At 49.5% G+C, this 16,732-nt stretch overlaps 1 protein-coding gene and 1 long non-coding RNA gene across 5 annotated transcripts in view; one reads left to right on the top strand and one right to left on the bottom strand.

Annotated features, from left to right (window-relative positions):
• Positions 1–16,732, bottom strand: part of LOC116945524 (MOB kinase activator 2-like) — an 81,734-nt gene that overhangs the window by 26,908 nt on the left and 38,094 nt on the right. For both annotated transcript variants that reach the window (XM_076069395.1, XM_032959887.2), the window contains one exon: positions 2,928–3,079. In XM_076069395.1, coding sequence (XP_075925510.1) covers positions 2,928–3,079 — 152 coding nt within the window. The remainder of the gene's footprint in view (positions 1–2,927; positions 3,080–16,732) is intronic.
• Positions 5,356–8,246, top strand: LOC142928907 (uncharacterized). Of its 3 annotated transcripts, none has more exons than XR_012945201.1 (3): positions 5,356–5,389; positions 5,644–5,795; positions 6,173–8,246. It is a non-coding gene; the product is annotated as an uncharacterized LOC142928907 (long non-coding RNA). The 3 variants fall into 3 exon arrangements; XR_012945200.1 differs by lacking the exon at positions 5,356–5,389 and having other exon boundaries at positions 5,553–5,795; positions 6,173–6,244; positions 8,062–8,246; XR_012945199.1 differs by lacking the exon at positions 5,356–5,389 and having other exon boundaries at positions 5,553–5,795.

Raw genomic sequence — 16,732 nt, 5'->3', positions numbered from 1 at the left:
TTTGGTCCAGTTCCTAAATGAATCTTTTTTTTGGAAGTGATGATGATGATGTATTGAAGAAAAGCAATATTTGACAGGATGATGTTAAGTTTTGACATCCAGTCAAGATGGGAGATGCGGGGGTGAACTTCAGAGATATTTATGGGGCATGACTAAAACAGTGGACTGCTGTTCATTTGAAATCTTAATCGCAAGCGATGCCTGGAGGAAACCCATGCGCAGGAGAGGAGAATAATCAAACTGCTGTTAAACCCTGATTATGACTTATTTACCCAGAAAATCCATGCCGAGTCTGATGATGCTTTTTCTACATCGGGATGTTCGTCCAACGCCGGTCACGTGGCGTGTTTTTTTGTTTGTTTGCTTGCCATCGGAAGAAATCGGAGAAGCCGGAGGGAAACCCACGCGGAACTGAGGAGAGACCGCACAAACTCAAAACAAACTGCACGAGGAGCGTGGCTCCCGAGTCGCGAGTGGAACTCGGGCGCTTCTCGCTCGTGAAGTGCGTGCGTCGCCGCCTCGCCTACCGCTGAATGTCTCGATGAGCGCGCGTCGTACGGACACGGCAACGGATTCTCCGGATTACAAAGACGCGTGTCTCCTGGCCTTTCCTTAAAAAGCACGGTGGAGGTGGGTGGGAAATAGCGCGTCTTATAATCCGCGGAATATGGCGCGTCTGAGAACGCAAGGGTCGGCACGACAAGAGATTGTCTTTTTTTATATGTAAATTCGAAAACGTGTACTTTACATAACCTACATAACCTACAAAACTGTGTCGGCAGCTTACATAATAACGCACAACTAAAAACAGCAGAGCGGCCATCACAAACACGATCATCTATACATTATATGTAACAGTGTTTACATATTGGGATCGCGTTTCCGTAAAAGTTGTTAATTCTGTGAAATGTTTTTGCCATTGTGACATGTTTCCATAGAGCAGTGCGCTCCGGTTATTTTCCACTCAATGGTGGGCGAGCCCTCCCCGTGTCACGATCGACCAATTACACAACAAAGGCCAGCAGCAGCAGCAACAACAACAGCAACAACAAGTCTTGCGCTGAGCCTGGGGGGGACTGATAAACCGGGTGAACGCCCAGAGAGATTCATTATCTCTTTTACAACAGGTAGGTGGAAAGTTAAACGAGCGTAGGACTGGCGGTGCAATGCTTGCTCAGGCCCTCTGGGCGTGCATGGAGGGGGGGTACACCGTGAGGGACGTGTGTATGTTGAACTTCTTTCGCACCGTACGTAGCCAACCGTCCTAATCGGAGGTTCTCAAGGCAGTCAACGGGAGACTTTAGGGACACTGCAGCTGCTGTTCCTCGGTGTAGAATTATATAATTTAGCTCGGTGCTAAATTTTTTGCGTTTCGTTTGGAATTCAACCAAGTCCTTCGTCATCATCATCAACAACATAAGCCCTCTGGGTTTATTAAAACAGTATCTCTTCAAGCAAAGGCAACAATGCTTACGCCATGGATAGACTGGTGTCTGCCGTCGGGGAACGTGGAATTTACTCCACTGACTCAGGACGACCAATGGAGACGAACGGACAGAGACCATGACCGACGCCCCTCCCCGACGATAAATATGACAGCCACTCTGCGGGAAGTCAACAGTAGTTTGTCATGTGGATTGAGTGGCCTTATGGATAGACTGGCCTTATGGAGAGACTCGCCTCATGGGAGAAGACTGGCCTCATGGGAGAGACTGGCCTTTGCCACAGGAATGTGGAAGTTGTATTTGCGCCAGTGACGTCGACAAATCACAGGGTGCGACACCCACAACAACAACAAACACCCGCCATTCGCCACTAAGTGGCGGCCACGTCACCACGGTGCCTGTGCCAGGCCAGGTGCACTTTTGAGGCCGCGTGAAGTGTAGAAGTCCCGCTGACAGGAGGTCACGGGACAGACCCAGCAAGTGCCATGGGTTGACTGACCGAGACGCCAACTTTCTGCATTTTCGCCGCCCAGTGGGGGCCCAAGCTTTATTGTTGTGAGCGTCGCTCCTCCGCCCTCTGTTGTCGTTGGAGGGCGACTGCCCTCCCAATGCACGGCAGGGTCCTTCGCACCCACACCACCCCCGACGCTTGCGCCAGCACCGGGCGAGGCGGCGCACGCCCTGTGATGCGGCGCTTCGGGAGCCAAGGATCGGTGGATCGCGATGGCTCTGTGAAACCCTCAATCCCGTCGGGCTGCGAGGTGGCCAGCAAGTGGCAGTATAAGCGGGTGAATTCATGGACCCATTTGAGGGTTATTCCCTTGTGTTTGTGATGTATTTACTGTGGATACACAACACTGAGACTAAAATGGGCAAACATCCTGTTGCAGAACACTCCTGAAAATGTGTCTAGAGACTCGAGTTATTGTAAATACATTAAGTTTTGATTTAATTTTTTTTTTATATCTGGCTCAAGTGGCCCATCGTCATAACAGCATCACTCTAAAAATTAAATTCAACAATGCATGTTCAACATCATAGGTTGGCCCCCGTCATAGGAATGTGGATTCTCCACCACTGGCTCGGGACCGCAAACAGAGATGGGCACCATCCAATGCTCACCGAAAAACGGTGACACTTATAATTATGTTATTTAAGCAGGGTGTCCACATTCACAAAGGCAATGTCGATGCTCGATCTGAATTGACGTTCCTTAAACTCCCCACTGCTCCCCAAACCCATTCTGCTCCTAAAGGTCCCACACCGCTTCTCTGGGCCTGACCGCCGCTATCACTGCTTCCCATCAACACCCCCCCCCCCCATCACTGTCCTCCTATCACCGCACCCCCACCACTGCTACCATCACTGCCCCACATCACCACTCACCTATCACCGCCCACCCATTACCGTCCCCCCCATCACCACTCCCATCACCGGTCCCCGGTGTCCCCCCTCCCCCCCCCGTGGCGGAGCGTGACTCACTGTAGGTGGCGAGCCACTCGTTGCGGTCGATGGCTGGAGGGAGCCGCACGAGCGAGCGGAAGTCGCAGTCGGTGACGTGCGCGCGTGCGTACTCGAGCTCCAGGTAGAGCTTCTTCGTCTCCGACGATTTCTCCTTCTCCTTCTTGCTCTTCCTGCTCGCACAGCGGACAAAAAACAAAGTCAAAGGTCCCCCGTGTAGCCTTCACAGACTGTTGAGGCAAGTGCTCTTAGCGCGCACCTATGAAGGCTGGCACGGCACACGAGGGGGTGGGTGGCCAGCACCGCGCCCGGCCGCCTTTGTCTTCCCAGTGGCGATGTTTACACACCGCACCAGCTACTCATTTGAGGCTGAGTCGATCTAGGGGAGGCCCAGGGGAGGGGAGTGCTGCTCCACCGCTCGTTAAGAGAGCGGGAGATGCTCGGAGGTTTAGAATTGGGGTGCGGTCGTTGGAAAACAAAGCGCCGATTCTATCCAGTCGCTGGACACGCAATTCCGCACCGGGGTGGCACATCCTAGCCACGAGTCACACGTGAACGCCACGCCACAGGGAGTCTCCCATCGAGAGGAGGCGAGGAGGAACACGTGCGATTTACAGCGAGGCACACGAACGTCAACAAGCGACTCGTTGTCGTCACAACAAAAACAGAGCGGAGCAACGCGGACGTCCAGAATTAACACCTAATTCGAGACCAAAAACACCATCGCACATCCCCGCTTCAATGTTTCTCCTTCTCAAAGGCACCGGTGGAACTATCAACCGCATTTTAACATCAACCGGCCGATGCATACATCTCCTTTATTCAATGGAAAAATTCAAGACACAGCCTCAGCAGTCACTGATGGATACGGGCACAGAACAACACTCACTTGCGCGCGCACCACAATTCCAACATACGCACAAACAGACGAACGTAGCGCGCGTGCGTATGCACGTGCGCGGACGCTTACGCAACGTTAGCCACCAGCCGATTGCCGCGACGACGCGCCGAGAGACGGCGCTTGTTGCACGCGCCGCACTTAACCTGCGCTCGAAGCGAAGAAAAATCACGCCGGCAGTCAGTGCGGGGCAGCGCAATGCGAGCGGCCGCCACTCCGTCCGTTTACCGTGAAACCTCGCGGAGCTCTCGGCGCCGTCACCCAATCGTAACTCCGGTGCTCAGGGCGGTGGATCGCGAGGACCGGCGGCAATCGCGGGAGACACCGCCGTTGATCGTGGTCACGCGAGTGGCTAGGGCGGGCGAACGCGTCGCTGGATGGGGATCGGTGGCCGTCGGTCGAGAACTCTCGAACGGAGCGGCAGCCAAAAGAAAGCATTAACTTTTGATTTTACCAGCTACGGTTCACTGAGCTATGTAGCTCTTTTTCAGAAGTGACCTGGCCACAAATGATAGCTTATCACGTGGAAATTTACAGCAGCCAAAAACTACAAATGCACGTTGATCCTACATGTGTAGTTTTTCGTTTATTTTTGTTAAAGTGATGATGATGAATATAAATGTAGACAAGGGCTTTCTCTGGGTACTCCAGTGTCCTCCCACACAAATAGACTCAACATCTCTGCGTTCAAAATTAGAAGAGCTACCCTACATGTATGTGCACGGGATTTCCCGAATAAACAATGAACTGTGACTATATCATCCCGTTGCGATAGGCCAAGGCATCAATCAATGTGTTCCAATGTCTTTCGCGGTCTTCACAATCCCATTGCTCCTCTTATCAGCTCTCCAAACATAATAATCCACGGCCGCCCCTTTTACTTCTCCCAGAATGCTCTGCTTCTTTGAGAGCCCAATCAATAGGAACCCTTCTTCTTATCTAAGCAGATGGACAATTATGGGTGGCTTCTTATGGGAGGTATGAGGGGCGGTCTTTCCCTCCTCCGGGTTAGCAGCGTTTCTTCTAGTGAACACTAACTAGCTTCTAGTGAACACTAACTAGCAACCAGTGGACGGTGGCAAAGACAATGGCTAAACATCTCGATGCACGATCCTCCAGAAAAAAAAATATCCCCCGAGACTCAGTGGGGTTCCTTTTTTTAAACACGAAAAAGGGAACAAGCGTTGCACGTGGACACAGATTCCTTCCTATGTGGACACGCGATGCTGATCCGTGTTAAAAATAATATGCGCAAGTTTAAAGTCCGGGCGCTCCGGTTTCATTTTGCGTGCACATCGCTCATTCCAGCGCGGTGGTGGTGGGGGGATGGGGGGGACACTGTGACCTTTGCCTAAATAAAGAGCACAGCAGAAAGGGTACGTGCACACCACAACACCTGACCGTAAACCCTGATCCAGATAACGATCCGTCCAATATGCATGTGAACCCAGCAGAGTGGCAGATGCAAAGCAGCAGGGCTGAGGTCATGTCCACGTGGACCGGGGTTCAGCCGCAACGTTTCCCACTGCGTCCTGGTTGTACTGTAGTCTACTGTATTCTCCGTCATGATAAGACGCTCTGGAAAGTAAGGCGCACTCCGAATTTGTGCCCGGTGGCAATAATGCGATTCTAATCTGGTCTCACACATACACAGGTGTCTCTATTAGATTCACAAACGCACCCCTAACTTTTTCTTAAAAACGCAGTGGCGGGAGGGGGGGGAGTGTGCCTTATAAACGGGTGAGTAAGGTAGCTCTCCGATGTGTTTTGGGTGTTATACTGCGCGTTGTTGAGCGTTACGCCCGACGTTTTTCTCCACGTGCTTGGGACCTTATTCAGGAAACGGTGATATAGTTCCTGCTGCTGCTGCTGCCACCGCTGATGTCCGACGTAATCCAGTTCCTGAAAAAGCTCCCAAGCACGCGGTGCAGGAAACGCGCGGCACCGTGCGGAACGACGCGCGCTACGACCCGAACACAAAAGTGTAAGAGGTAAAACGTATATCGTTGTTTTTTCAGACTTTGATACTGAAAAAAGGTCCCATTTTATAGCTGCTCATGGCGAGCTATAGATGCTCAGATACGTGTGGCATTGTCCCTGTACTGTTCAACTTTTGGCGTTCCCTGGTCTGACACTGGTGAGACTGGGCCCTAAAGAACCCTGTTGTCTCTGGTATAGGCCAATCAGTTTCAAAGACAATGCGTATGTTATCATCAGAGCATGTCTGTTTGCATGTTCACCACAAGTACGTGTGGTTAATGGAGACATGATTCCTTGCAAAAAAAGGTTTCTATTTGGTGGCTGAACATCTTAACACCTGTTTTATTGGCACAAAAAGGGTAAAATCTATTCTTATTTTTTCACGCAGGAGACCCTTGTCACGCACTCCTCCGAGAGCCGGAAGGAGATTGCCGCCTTTGACCCGGCCGCGAACTTAAAGGTGCGGCGAGGAAGTCGTGGACTTTGTCAGGCGATGCAAATTCTGAGCGGTAGCGTTGCGAAAGGAAACGAGCGCGCGGCGGTCACGCTCGCCGGGGCCACGCTGTGCCCCCGCTCGCCCACGGGCGCTCGAGCTGCCCCAGCCAGAAAAAAAAAAACTTTTCACTGGGACGCCCTCCGTGATGAAATTACGATGCGTATGTATGTACGCATGTTGAACTTCTCTCGCACCGTACGTAGCCAACCGCGCTTATCGGAGGCGTGGGGAAGGACAACAAACGAAACACAAAGAGATGTGAATCTGAATTGAGATGCTCAAGAACTCGTGGTTCGTGTTTTAACCATGCTCATGCAGATTTAGGTTTCAATGGACATGATGATGCCATAAAAAGACGTTGTTAAGAAATGAGTCCTCAATCCCAATGATTTGAAAGTGCGTAGCTCCAGTGGATTCCTAATATCAGAAGGAAGAGCGTTCTCGACGGCCGCGGAAGCGCATCTGAAAGCGCGCGATGGCGGGTGACCGTCTTTGTGCGACGGCTAGCAGCCAAAAGACTCAGGGAGGCTTCCCTGACTCAGGGAGGCTTCCCCGAGTCTTTTCCTAATTATTGCTGACCCGCCCACACTGGACACCTGTGAAAAAGAGCTGCATAGCTCATTGGATTCCTCCAGTCGACATAAAGATTCTGATTCATGTTATTTTTTTTGCGGATAAAACAGCAATAGTATGAAGACAAATCGACTTGTGATCAGATACACTGCGAATGAAAATCCCAATCGGGGGTCGACTCAGCCGATCAAACTTTTCCAGGACCCCAATAAAATGAGTAGCACTTCATTTTAAATCAGTAGTGGTTGCAGCTATGGACAATACTGACCCCCTGCTTGGGAATATGTAATCTCCACCACCAATGCAGGGCCGACCAACAAAGGTGTGAGCAGGAGAAATGTAACTTTTGCCCATGACTCCACTACCAGATACATTGTCCCAACTGACCATTAGCTGCTTATAATAGGTAACCCTATTTAAAGCTGCAATCACCAATCTACTTCGAAACTAAACTATTTTTTTTATTTTAGCAGGTTAAGGCCCACTGAGCTATATAGCTCTTTTTTTAGAAACAATCTGGCCACAAATAATAGCCAAACGTAGTGGCTTAGCATGTGGAAATTTATAGCAGCCAAATAATCGAAACACGTGTTTCTAAATGTTGAGGGAAAAACCGGAGGACCCGGAGAAAAATCCATGCAACCATGGGGAGAGAGACATGCAAACTCCAAATGTACATGCATCGTCAGGGTCGGGATTGAACCCACGACCTCCTGCATACCAGGCGAGGTAGTTAACATCTCGCCACCACGGCGCCCCTTCACTCGGCACACTCCTGGTTACGAGATCCGATTGCGGCTGCCACGTTCGTGATGGCGCTGGGTTGACGGTTCTGTGGAGGTGCCACGAGTGAGCGTTTTTGTTTGGGATGTTATCGCAAGACGTGGCTTGCTCGACTGAAAAATGATAAGGCAACCTACGTCAGCTAGCAACAATAAATGCAATAACTAAATACCGAACCACGACCACAACCACCCGACCCACTACAATTACAACCACCTCCTCCTCTGCCACCTCCGTCACCATCCTGGGCCTGCTGCCGCAGCGATGGGGATGAGAAAAACCTTTCGCGGGCCACAAACGCGTCAAGTGCCACAACCAAATGACGCCGGCCAGAAAAACGCCGCACGCACTGGCGGTTGGCGCAGACGAGGAAATGAATCACCGTTGAGGTTTTTGTCGATTTCCCCCCCCCCCCCCCCATGAAGGGCTGGCGCTGGGCTGCCATCGACTTCGTGAATTCAGAGTCAATGACGCAAGGCTTGGGAGTGCTGGCGAATAATAATTACGTGTGTACGATCGCCCCCCAAAATCTCATTCTTACGTAAAAGGATTTTGTTTTCGTGTGTTTTCACTGTAACCTTGTCACTGAATAAATGTGAAATGGAATGTCCTGGCGAAAAAACACTTTAGTACCGTACGGCCAAGTCAAAGCAGTATAAATAAACAAAACTCTCAGTAAAAATCAATACCAAATCATATTACTGCAGTGAAACTCTTCTTTCCCATGCTAATGTGAGGGGCACTATTTGCCAACCATACAATCCACTACGGAAATTACCCCTCCAGAAGGGGCTTTGTCAGGATTCATGATGGCTATGGACTATTGATAATCCCAACAGAGCACCGCCACCATTTTTTAAAGAATCGGCCATCATCATCAGCCATGGTAACTCCACTGCTGGATGAAGGCCTCCCAAAGCTGCTGCCACCTTTTAACATCTTGCAATGCTACAATGCACACAGCAGCTGCGAAAGGTTTAATTGCTCCGGAGAGTGGTCCGTGGAAGCAGATATCACAGAACTACCACTGAGACCTTTTCAAGTGACCCATTGTCCAGTTTGACAAATACCATTCGATCAAGATGAAAATTTCGATTCTCTGAGTAGAAATTTGCTGAATTGGGTCTTAGTCAAAAATGTTGAGGCTTCTGTTAGAGTCATTAGTGAGTAAGCCGAGGCGATCACCTCACCACCCTTGAGGATCCAGGTTATCCCCACTCACAATCACAGCAGTGCCGGACAGTGCTCTCTCTCTCGCGAGCCACACACATGGCGGTGTTATCCTGCTGAGCCACCCGGGCCACTGTGAAAATCATTTTCAGATGGGACTTCTCTGCTCCCATCTCCGCAGCACCCCTGACTCCGTTAATCCCATCGCTCCTGTCGGGTCGGACGCACACACCTGCTCCCTCCCTCTCGAGACCCACCCTCCCCCAGGCCTGAGACAAAAGAATGCGGGGAATGACCGCACTTACCGGCAGATGGGCACACAAAGGACAGCCCAGTCCCGGCTCTGGGAGCTCAGCGGAATGTACAGTGCAAGGCGGGCAGGGCACACGCACGTGCGGGCGATCGTGTCCGGTGGAGACGGCACCACAGCCAGAGCCATCGGACCTCAACTTGCGTTTGGCCCGGTCGCTCGAGGTTGTCCGGCAGAGTTGGCCGTTGGGGCGATGGCGCGAGTGATCGTGAGGCCGCGGGTTCAAATACCAGGCGTGGGGGAGACTCGGCCCATCTGGGGTAGAGTTGTCACCTTTTGTCGCAGACCCAAGCCGGACATACATTTCAGTCAGCCTAGGCCTATCATAAAAGCGTGGAGTGTACTGGAATGAAGTTCAACACAATACCAGTACCAGATCTCGGTACAAATTAATTCTGCCCACCCGAACACAGATAACAAATCTGGGTCAAACTCCAGAACAGGTGGCAACACTAGACTGGGGTTGATAAAAATTGCTTCCACTTTGGGGAAAGTCAAGTGGCTGTCACAAAAAATAAAGACTTGCACCATGTGTGGATGAAGCCAGGTAGGGATGTAACAATACATCGATGAAATACGATTCGATTACAGCAATTGCTCACGATACACATGTTGAATCAGACGAATGATATTTACGTACAATGTGTGAAAAGTATGGAAGAGTTTCCGCCAAGGGTTTCGATTCTGCTGAGATAAGCGCCGCACCCATTGCTCGTTCGAGCGGAGATGATACTTTGCCATTTTTTGAGTCATCGGTGATTAGGCCGACGCCATGAATGTCACTTGCGCACAAAGCCCTTTCACCGCACATTAGGGTCACGACAAATTTACGTCCATCCCAGATGGGGCTCGAACCCAGGCACCCCTAGAGTCACGGGCGCGAGTCACCACACACGATGACGGAACGCACTCTCCTCCCCCGAGGCACCGGGCAACTCTCGACGAATAAATATTTAAACGTTCCAAAAGACATCGACGGCACTTTCATTTCACGTTTTTCTAAAGTAAAATAAACTTAGCCGCACGTCCTGCAGAGTGGAATTGTCGCTACCGTTGTTGACACTGGTCCCTGCATGCGCTAAAACCCGTCCGACAACTGTGTGAAATTAACAACGCGCCGTGGTGTTTAGTACGCCAGTTGCTCCTGCTGCTAAGTTCACCTAAGAAGGAAATTCTCAAAACATAAATCTTATTAGGGGTTGCACCTTATTTCGATATTTCAAGGTGACGTTTAAGCCAATCCTTTATGAGTAAAAGCTGAAACTTGTAGGCAGGGAACTGATCTATTCAAAGAATGGAATAGGTAAACTATGAATGTCTATGTAAAAATTGGTCATGAGAATGCATTTCTAAAATGTAAATCTCATCAGGCTCCATGGTGTTAAACGCAGTCTCCAACCCTTCTAAACTCCGTCTCTCTGGCCTCTCTGCAGCCATTTCCTGGACACTTCGCCTATGATAAACGTTTTCTTTTGGAAGTCGCAGCGTTATTGACAAATAAATGTTTTATTTTATTAATTGTGCTTGTGCACCAGTGTTAACAACGCAGCATCATCATAATCGCAAGATAATGAGTTTACTTATAAGCAGAACTCCGTCCCGCGTCTCCGCATACGATAAAGACACGTTTTACTGGTAGGAACGAAGTTGTAAACTGAGTGTACCAGCCTGCAATACATTAATGTGTCCATCCGTCCGTCCCCTTTCAATACTTTAACGAAGTGAAATCTCGTGCTGTTGGGGTGTAAAAATAAAATTGCGCAAAATTCCAATGTTCCTACCAGCCCACCCTGCAGGGACCTGTTAGTCGTCCATGGGCACATTGGCCCTGGAGGGCTTCATCATCCAGCATAGCGGAGCGGAGTGTTGGGAGATCAACCCCTTTTGTATAACAGCTCTTTGTAAAACAAAATAAAATGTATGTGGCCTCACCTCGCTCCGTACAATGGGGATTTATCCCCTCATTCATTTGCAACATTCGAGAGAGGCGAACCAGCAGGGGTGGTGGAACACGGTGGGCAGCACCCCGCAACGCACGGCAGACACGTCCTTTTGTGAACTCGTTTGCGCGATCAGGAGTCACACACACACACAGAATGCCACCTTACAAGGTGGAGCATTTCGATTTAAAGCTTTCGTGACTTCAGGGATTCATCTTCTTGGTTCTTTCGGTATGTTTTATTTTGATTATTTCATTTCCATTCTACGTGGTGACTTTACCGAAAGAACCAAGAAGATGAATCCCTGCAGTCACGAAAGCTTTAAATCGAAATGCTCCACCTTGTAAGTTGGCATTCTGCATATGTGTGTGTATGTTTTATTTTTATTATTTTATTTCCATTCTACGTGACTTTACCAAAAGAACCAATAAGAAGGTGGAGCATTTGCTTCAAATGCGTCTCAGGAGAAAATAAACCCTTCGCCGTTTTGCTTCCACTTTGTACGCGTTCATAATAAAGGTTTTCGGGTTAGATCGCGTTATTTATTAATGTGTCGCAACTCTCCAGCACCCGACACGGCCAATCAGTAAAAAAAGTGTCACGTCAACAAAATGCCAATTAGTTACTTCTTCAGCCCACCGGTGTGTTTGAAGGGTGAATCCACAACATTTAGAATTTGAGTACGACGTTTCGCTGGCAATTACATTCAGCATCTTCTGTCTTAAATAGTGCATGATGATGTCATCATTGTTGAACCCCATCAGGTTTCGAGATCAGAGGCAGAGGTGGGGGGGGGGGGTGGTTATTGCAATTATGTAATAGATCAGTAATCAGCCACTTAGCATGTGACTCCGCTAAAAGGACTTGCAATATGTATTGAGTATTTACTACTATAATGAGCCAAGAATGAATGTGTCCTGCGAATGACGTCACCCCACGTCGACCAGCCCCCCTCATGAATAAATTATGAACAGGTTACGTCCTATTCATATTCTTTGTTTACATCCTCCACATGGACCCCCTCTCATTAATAATCATGAGCAGGTGACGTCACTCCACATGGAGCACCCTCCCCCCTCATTAATAATCATGAGCAGGTGACGTCACTCCACATCAAACAGCCCCGCCCATCATTAATAATAATGAACAGGTGACGTCCTCCAAATGGACCCCCCCCCCCCCATTAATTAAAATTAGCGGCTGACGTCACTCCACATGGGGGGGGGGGGGGCGAGGCGCCTCCTCCCCCCTCCTCAGCGTCAACTCACAACCCTCACTACAAAGGCAGAACCCTCACGTCACGTGATCTCCGTGACGCTACTGAGACATCGAAGTAAAAAGGATGTCATGATGAACGAGGGATTATAACCTTTAAATGAAATAAGTCTGTGTCACCGCGCCCTTACAAATTGCACACGAATGGATGGAATTAATATCACGTCGCGGTCTGCTTTTCGCTTGCAAGTTTCAGATTTACTGAAATACATCCGTCCTTGCACAGGCAAAAGGCTAGTCACTTAAAGAAAACGCTTCCTGGAAGTGTATAATTAAGTAAGCAATTGCGTAATAGATCAGTAATAATTTAATAAGTAATACACAATATTTACTGCAATTCCCTCTAGAGGAGTCACTTGCTCAGTGGCTGATTACTGATCTTCAAACACACCGGTGGGCTGAAGAAGTAACTAATTGGCATTTTGTTAACGTGGCACATTTTTTACTGGCAGTGTCGGGGTCTTGGAGGGTTGTGACACATTCATAATAACGCGATCGAACCCAAAAACCTTTATTGTGAATAATACCGGTCGCGTAAGCCTACGTGTTAAACTGACTTTGTACGCGATCGACAATTTTTGGCGCCACGATTTTTTCGTAGCCGCCGAGGGGGCCTGCCACACCTCTGGGCTCGTCAGGAGAAGTCGGTACGGCAAAGTGCGGACTAATATCATCTGTCCCTTCCGTATAGAGACAGTGCCGCCACACCCCCCCCCTCCCCTCGCATGCGTGGGTTTTCTCCCGGCGCTCCGGTTTCCTCCCACTTGTATTAACAGTAATTAATTGACTGGCAACACCTTAATATATAGAGGACTGCAGAGCTTGGGCAATTGTTGGCGGTGCCAGCTCACCGCCTGACTGCTGCCAGCTTGTCTTTGATTTCTCAGGGAAGCACTTTGCATGAATGTCAGCGCTATATCTAACACTAAAACATTACAGTCAACTGTTGTCTTTTAAAATTGAATCATCGTCGCTGCCACCTCCTACGACCTTGCGATGTAATAAACCACTGGGCACCTGCGATTAATTCAGTTTCGCGCGCAGGCGCTTAGGTGGTTTATTGCATCACAGGATCGTGAGAGGCGATGGTGTCTTGGGGAGGGCTCCATCCAGCAGTGGATTGACCATGGCTAATGATTATAGATGTATTTTTACTTCCAAACACTGTACTAAGTAGGAACGCCTCACCAGGTTATCAGCATTGTTTTTTTTGTGGAAAGTGGAGCAGCCAGGGAAACCCTACACATAAAGAGTGCATAAACATCACCCGTATATAGGTCGATGACCTACTTCATGTACTGCCTTCCCACGGGCACCACATCGCTGCCCTATAGGTAGGTATCCCATGTCCTGGTTGGCTCCATCTGTACAAGATCTGCCAACCCAGTTTCCACCAAAAATAAATGACTCCAACATCTTTACGCTGTACTTCAATCAAAGTTCTGGCAGAGACATTATTGGCTGGCGTTGTGACAGCAGTGTGCTATCAATCTCCGGCAGATCGAGCATTTTAAAAACCACAGATTCCTCAAGCGCACCTTCGACACACACGCACCAACGATTCCCCAAGGGTTGATTTTGTTTCTAAAGCGGCAGGAACGGACGGCAAAGAACACCGCATTTTTCGAAGAGGACTGGCATCTCGATAAATGGGACGCCATCGTCAAACAAATGGCAAAACAACAGCAGCAGCAGCAGCAAGAAAATGATGATCGTGGCATATCGATGACGGCTCTTTGTCGAATGGCGGCACCTTCGTGCCGGCGCGAGCGATTACCGTGTGGGGGGGGGCGAGCCAGCCAGACGCGCCGACGTGTCTGGCTGGCCTGGGTGACGCAGATGACCTTTACGAGAACTCGAGACGCAATCTCCGAATGCCTCCGCTCGCGAAAGGCAAGCGCGGTTCCCTATTGTGCGCTCGGGGACACCCCAGCCAAACTTACACGGGGGGTCAACAGCCGTGAGAGATTTTGCAATCGCCTCCGTAGCATGAACCCCGCTTCGAAAATGCCTAGTCACTCAGCGTACAAAATCAACGCGGCGATCATAATACATTCCATGTCAATCCACTGATGGATAATAATAATAATATCAACTTTGTAACAAGGTGTACATTTGCCCACTCTCTCAAGAGGAGCGAGGAGGAACCACAGACAAACACGCGGGAAGGCAGCGACGCGATGAGCCGGCGCCAAACAACTTGATTCCCAACCACGCCTTTTGGTTTTGGAGATTATTTCACCATGTTTCACCATTTTTCACCATCGCGGTCAGTGCAGATTGGTGACAGAAGCGGAAGGGCTCTGGCAGAACCGGTTCAGATATCGGTCGCCGCTCACTCACGTCAGCCGTGGCCGGGAATATAAACTCAGGTCACCGGATTCACAGTGCAGTGCGCAAATTAATACCGCAACCCTCTCTTAGAAGCTGAACATTGCTTTATGAACATATTGCCATTAACAGCCACTGCGTTACGAACAAAACATACTGCAACTGGAGAACGGGTTTTTTATTTTGACTCAAAGTCGATTTTCTTAATATTTTGTGCTAATTTGTTTGCCAATGTCCCCATTATTAACAACAGCGTAAATCGGCAAAAAGCCAGGTGACGGTGTTCCTAATGCTCTCTGGGCAATGGCTATTCTTCACAGCAGTGTGACACAAGGAAGATAACTTTGGGGTTCCTCGAAAAGACTGATATTTCAGATGGAGATAAACACAGTCGAAAAATGCATTCGCTTGCTTTCTGCCCCCTCTGAAATAAAGAATGCGAATCGCGTACTTTTTTTTAAAGTAAGTGCACGCGCGTCGACTATTTTAACGAACAAAAATAACATTTAAACACGCTAACGAAATTCACGACTGTTCGCCAGCTGCTCGCCCAAAAGCTCGCCGTGTTCCAGCCAGAAAAGCATTTTTTTTTGCAAAACCAGATTCTTATTCCCTTTTTTTGTTTTAGTCCGGCAAGCCACTTCTTGCCCAAATCTCCATAACAAAGCGTGGCTCGTGGCACAACCCCAGTGCCACCACGAGCGGCTGCAGCCAAAAGCCAGATTTCGTACCCACCACACAAAGCAAGCCAACGGCCACCACCACCACCGGCACCCAGCAACAACCGTGGGGCCCATCCCCTCTGGCAACAATCACGGGACACTTACAGCTGTTGGGGGAAGGGGCCCCCTGTAATGAGACGGTGGCGTGTGTGCGTGCCTGGGGGACACGCCTTGTGTCTGGCCAAGCAAGTCGCCTTGTGTCTGCCCTCCTGAAGCCATTTCGTCTGACACCGATCCCCTCCCTCTCCCGCTTCTCCCTCACTTCATTTTCACACGTGCCAATCTCCCTGCCCTGGATCAGGCCGGCGTTGCGAGCGAGCGAGCGGTTCAAACGGGGTGAAGCATGCGCGATGGCTTTCTGTTTGCTTCGACTAATTGAAAAGTGTCCTTTAATTTAACCACACGCCGAGGGCGCCGTCGGGAGTGAATTGTACGGCGTGTGAAACCCGGGCGACGGGGGTTGTTACTGCGGTGCGGGAGTGTGACGATCGCCTCCGTGGGTTGCACGGCTCACAGTCGGAGGGTCACGAGCTCCAATGCAATTTGGGACTTGACTTTTGCCCATCGTCCGTTGATATAAAAAAATGTATGACAAAATGTGGGCAATCAACAGTGGCTATCCTGTGGACACACCTCCGATTAGCACGTGCGGTGCGAAAGAAGTTCAACATACGTACTCCCGCCAAGTTTTCCTACCGTCTGCCTATAGTCCCCTACGGGGCAAAATACGACAAATGTTAGTGTGAGTATTTAAACCAAAACATTTAAGACAAATTAAATCTACGCCATCTCCTTTCGTTGGGATATTTTCTGCAACATTATAATTTTAACCATGTCAAAATAAAAGCGAATGCTTGATTGAAATCAGTTGCACTCGATGCACCAGTGCCTCCGAGTAACCTTGCTGTAGTGTCCTCAACTTGTCCATTGCACGTGTCATTCAGTCTCAAAAGTGTCTCATCAATGTCTCCGTGTACACCATTGTCCGTGCGTCTCTCTCTCTCACGCGCGCTCTTCCTGTCTTTCTCTCACTCGCACACAACTGCCAAATTGTTTGAGCCGAGCCATGTCGAAATGCATTGTTGGGTTTGTGTTGGGATTTGTGTCATTACAGCAATTGGACAATGTGCACGTAAACACGACGATGATGATGATGTCACCTATTTGTGTCTCCGAAGTGGTCTTGCGCGTCTCATTCACGGCTCTGCGTCGATCAGTGTCGACGTGTCCGTGCCTTTGTAGGCACACCTCGTGAACGTCTGTGCGTCTCATTCTGAGCGTCTACACCGCCCACCTCTCTCCCTTTATGTTCTCCTCTGCCCTTGTCCCTATGTCCAACTGGACCCAC

The sequence above is a fragment of the Petromyzon marinus genome, chromosome 24, assembly GCF_048934315.1.
Source record: "Petromyzon marinus isolate PM22_M1 ecotype Great Lakes invasive population chromosome 24, UKy_Petmar_22M1.pri1.0, whole genome shotgun sequence".
Classification (NCBI taxonomy): Eukaryota; Metazoa; Chordata; class Hyperoartia; order Petromyzontiformes; family Petromyzontidae; genus Petromyzon; species Petromyzon marinus.
Note: the sequence above shows the minus strand (reverse complement) of the source record. Positions and strands in the feature narration are given on the sequence as shown.